General features: G+C 55.2%; 1 protein-coding gene across 1 annotated transcript in view; it reads left to right on the top strand.

The window, feature by feature from the left end:
- Positions 1-3,408, top strand: part of WDR4 (WD repeat domain 4) — a 13,804-nt gene that overhangs the window by 3,645 nt on the left and 6,751 nt on the right. Inside the window, exon 3 of the mRNA XM_008594658.1 lies at positions 721-781. Coding sequence (XP_008592880.1) covers positions 721-781 — 61 coding nt within the window. The remainder of the gene's footprint in view (positions 1-720; positions 782-3,408) is intronic.

Below are 3,408 nucleotides of genomic sequence, written 5' to 3'. Positions count from 1 at the left end.
GGGAGCGCCGCCGCGCTTCCCAAGCGGCGCACTATCCAGTGCGCCACCGGGCCGGCCGCACCCTGTGCTCTTGATGGGTTTCCAGAAAGAGCCAGCTGCTCGGGATCAGCTGGGGAGAGTGGCTGTGATTCTGTGTCGTATGCTGTTGCGGGCCAAGCCCTGGGTGTATACTGGGCTTGGTTCAGCAGAAACAGGTCTCCGGCTGGGCCACTCTTGGTCCTGATCTCTAGGTGTGTTGTTGAGGGACCATCAGGGATTTGACCTCACTCAGCCAGTCGGTTTGGCTGCCTTCTTTCTCCATCTTCTGAGTCTCACCTGAGGGTCCCGTTGTCACCGGCCTTCAGTGCCAGTGCCTTAGGTAAAGGTGGGCGCTCGGGAGCCTGTTGAGGTGCTGCTGAGCAGAGCATCTGGAGGGTCACAGGCACTCTTGGGTCTTTCTGGCAGGCCTGGCTGAGGAGCTCATCTGGGGTGGTTGTCGTGTTATTGGGGACATGACAGGGCGTGTTGCCCTAATTCAGCTTGCTCCCATCCAGGAGGCCGTCACCTGGTTAGACCTGGTACCCTTTCTGTGCTGGCTGGTTTTGGTGGAGGTCAGTTTTGTCGGGGAGCAGAGGGCTTCACTTCTGAGATGAATGGCCCCCTCCCTGCTCCCCGTGACTGCACGGGTGTCTTAGCAGGGAGGCAGAAGCAGCTGACCCCGTGCTTCTTGTCTCGCTGTAGGTTTGTGAGCCGCATCTTTGTGGTGCCCAGTCATCCCGAGCTGCTTCTGTCCTCCTCCGGGGTAAGTGCTTCGCTCAGCCGCGGCTCCCTCAGGATTCCTTCCAGCAGCGCCGGGCCTGCCACAGAGGCCGGGTCACCGCAGAGTGCTGCTTTCATTCCACTGTGGGTGGGAAGCCTGAGGGCCCTTTGCAGCACCGGCCGTCCACTGGGTGGTGCTTGTTTTCCAAATCTTGGAGCTGCCTGTCACTCGCTCCTGGCTGACAGTCCCTCACTCAGGGCCGTGTGTGTCTGTGGTGTGAGTGTGTGTGGGGTGTGTGTGTGATCTGTGGGGTATGTGTGCATGTGCACATGTGTTGAACAGGAATGGGTATGGAAGACGTCCATTCTGAGGGCTGCTGTTACTCTACCATAGCATCAGGACCTCGGTTAAAAACAGTTGACAGAGAAACCTTTTCTGACTCTGAGGAGCATCTGAGGGGGATCTGGGTCTGTCACATCAGCTGCTGAGCTCAGGTCCTCCGCTGTCTGGAGGGGGCACGCCCTCGCAGCGGGGCGCCTATGGATTACTGAGTGTGACTTCTGTGTCCCATCGGGGCCTGGAAGCCCTGACAGTTTAGTGACTAGAGGCATGTTCCATCCAAAGTCCACTCCTTAGAAGGCTCATCACAGTGATTTCACCAAAGTGAGGGTCTTGGTTCCTGGCAGGGTCCGGTTGTCCCTTTGTCATGGAATCTTTACCTGCACACCACCTCCTTCGTCTTGCCTGCCCCCCGTGCATGTCCTCTGCAACTCCATGGCCTGGCGTGGTCTGGGTGGGAAGCCTACTGTCCCTCCTGCAGAGGGTCAGCTGCTTCCCTGGTGCCCACAGGCATCACTTGGGCTTCTGCTCTGAGTCTCTTTGCCACTTTCGTTCTAACTGGTTTTCATTCTCAGTCTCCTTTTCCTGCCCTTTGAAGCAACGCACGGCCACAGGAAAGTAGAGGGAAGAAAGTCCACATGGCCAGAGTTCCCAGAGATGGTCTGTTTTTGTCAGTTTTGTTGTACACCTTCCAGTCTTTTTCATAATAAAAAAAAATATTCATGTGTGTAGAAGAGGCTCCTGAAGGCCTGGCTCTCCCGATTCACTCCTCTGTTTTGGCAGAGCAATTATTTAGTAGCTTTCTAAATGGTACAAGGAGGGTCAGTGTTTGAGACTGCCTCTCTGGAAATACCTTTAGTCTACCCTCAACACTTGGTCGTTAGTTGGGTGGAGTATTATTTTTTTGGCAGCTGGCCAGAGCGGGCAAATGAGCCCTTGACCCTGGCGTTCTCAGCACTGTGCGCTCCCCATTGAGCTGGCCGGCCGGGGTGTGGTGTAGAGTTGTTCCTCAGGATTTTGAAGGTGCTGCTCCTCTGTTTTCTCCAGCTGGTTTATAATTTGCTCACTTTGTGGTAAGAAGTCTGAACCATTCTGCGTTCAGGCCCTTGGTGTGAGGTTCTGGGCCAGTTCTCCCCCTTGGACACTTTGAAGGGCCTTCTCTTTGCCCCAGGCTCGGTGTTGCAGCTGGTGGAGGCAGGGTCGGCAAGCTCCAGAGATCAGTCAGTGGCTCTTCCCGTCCTGGGTCCTCCCAGTCCTCAGTCTGGGGGCTCCTTATGTCCTTTCCTTCTGGTTCCCCTGCCTCCTGCTCACTCTTCTTGGACCTGTGTCAGGTAGATGTGGAGCCACTTTCTCTGACGCTCTGGTTCTTTCCTCCCCTGGTCAGTCTCTTGGGTGACTCTGCTCCTGGTGCTGCTCCTTGGCAGATTGCCTCAACTTCACTCTCCAGCCTCCCGTGGAAATTCTAGTTTTATTAAAATTGTTTTTAATGCATCATTATTTTTAATTTTCAGGAGCTTTCTTGCCCTTGGGATGCTCCTCTTCAGCCGCCTGTTCCTGGGTCACGAGCACAGCATCTTCTTTCTACCTCACTGAGGTAGAGCTTGTTCCTTTTCCTTCCTAGATTTTTCCTTGCCTTTTTTCTTCACTCTGTGTGTGTCGTCCACCTTCCTTGTGGGAGGTTTCCTAGGATGTCTGGTTATCCCACCTGCCCATTTATGACATGGAAGGCTGGTGTGTGTGTGCCCAGGGTTTGGGGCCTGGAGGGCTCAGAGCGGGGTCTGAGTGTGGGCACCAGCCACTTCTTTGTGTGGGGCCCCACAGTACATGTGGGTCGGTCCCCTTTTCTCCTGGTGCTCCATTTCCCTGGTCTTCACCCCTGTCTGGCAGGGTTAGCCTGTCCACCAGCTCTGGGAAGGGAATGGGGAGGGACCGCACATCTCTCCTCAATGTGTGTCTGGCATGCCTGAGACCAGGGCCTCTCTAGTTTCCTTCTTTCCAGACAGTGGACCTTTGTCTCCTGCTGGCCTGGGGTTTGGGGGCTGAGGGCAGGGGATCGATCCCTGGCTCAGCTGGCGGCAGGGATCAGGGAGGTGTGATTGTTCTTTGGAAAGACTTTGGACAGCTCCCTCTCATCACCCCTGCTTTTAGGCTAACTGGGCCCTGCCTGCTTGGGTCTTGGGTACAAACTGGCGCCTGGCAGGCTTCTCTCTGTGGCCAGTGTATTTGTTCACCTGCTCCCAGCTTCACAAGTTCCATTGACATCTGTCATCTGTCTGTGTCCTAAAGGGTTTGTGCATTTTAAGCGTCCTTTCCTTGTTTGTAGAGAGGTT

The sequence above is a fragment of the Galeopterus variegatus genome, unplaced genomic scaffold (assembly GCF_000696425.1).
Source record: "Galeopterus variegatus unplaced genomic scaffold, G_variegatus-3.0.2 Scaffold11245, whole genome shotgun sequence".
NCBI classification, from domain to species: domain Eukaryota; kingdom Metazoa; phylum Chordata; class Mammalia; order Dermoptera; family Cynocephalidae; genus Galeopterus; species Galeopterus variegatus.
The sequence above is the reverse complement of the archived record's forward strand: the minus strand, read 5'-3'. Positions and strand labels throughout refer to the sequence as shown.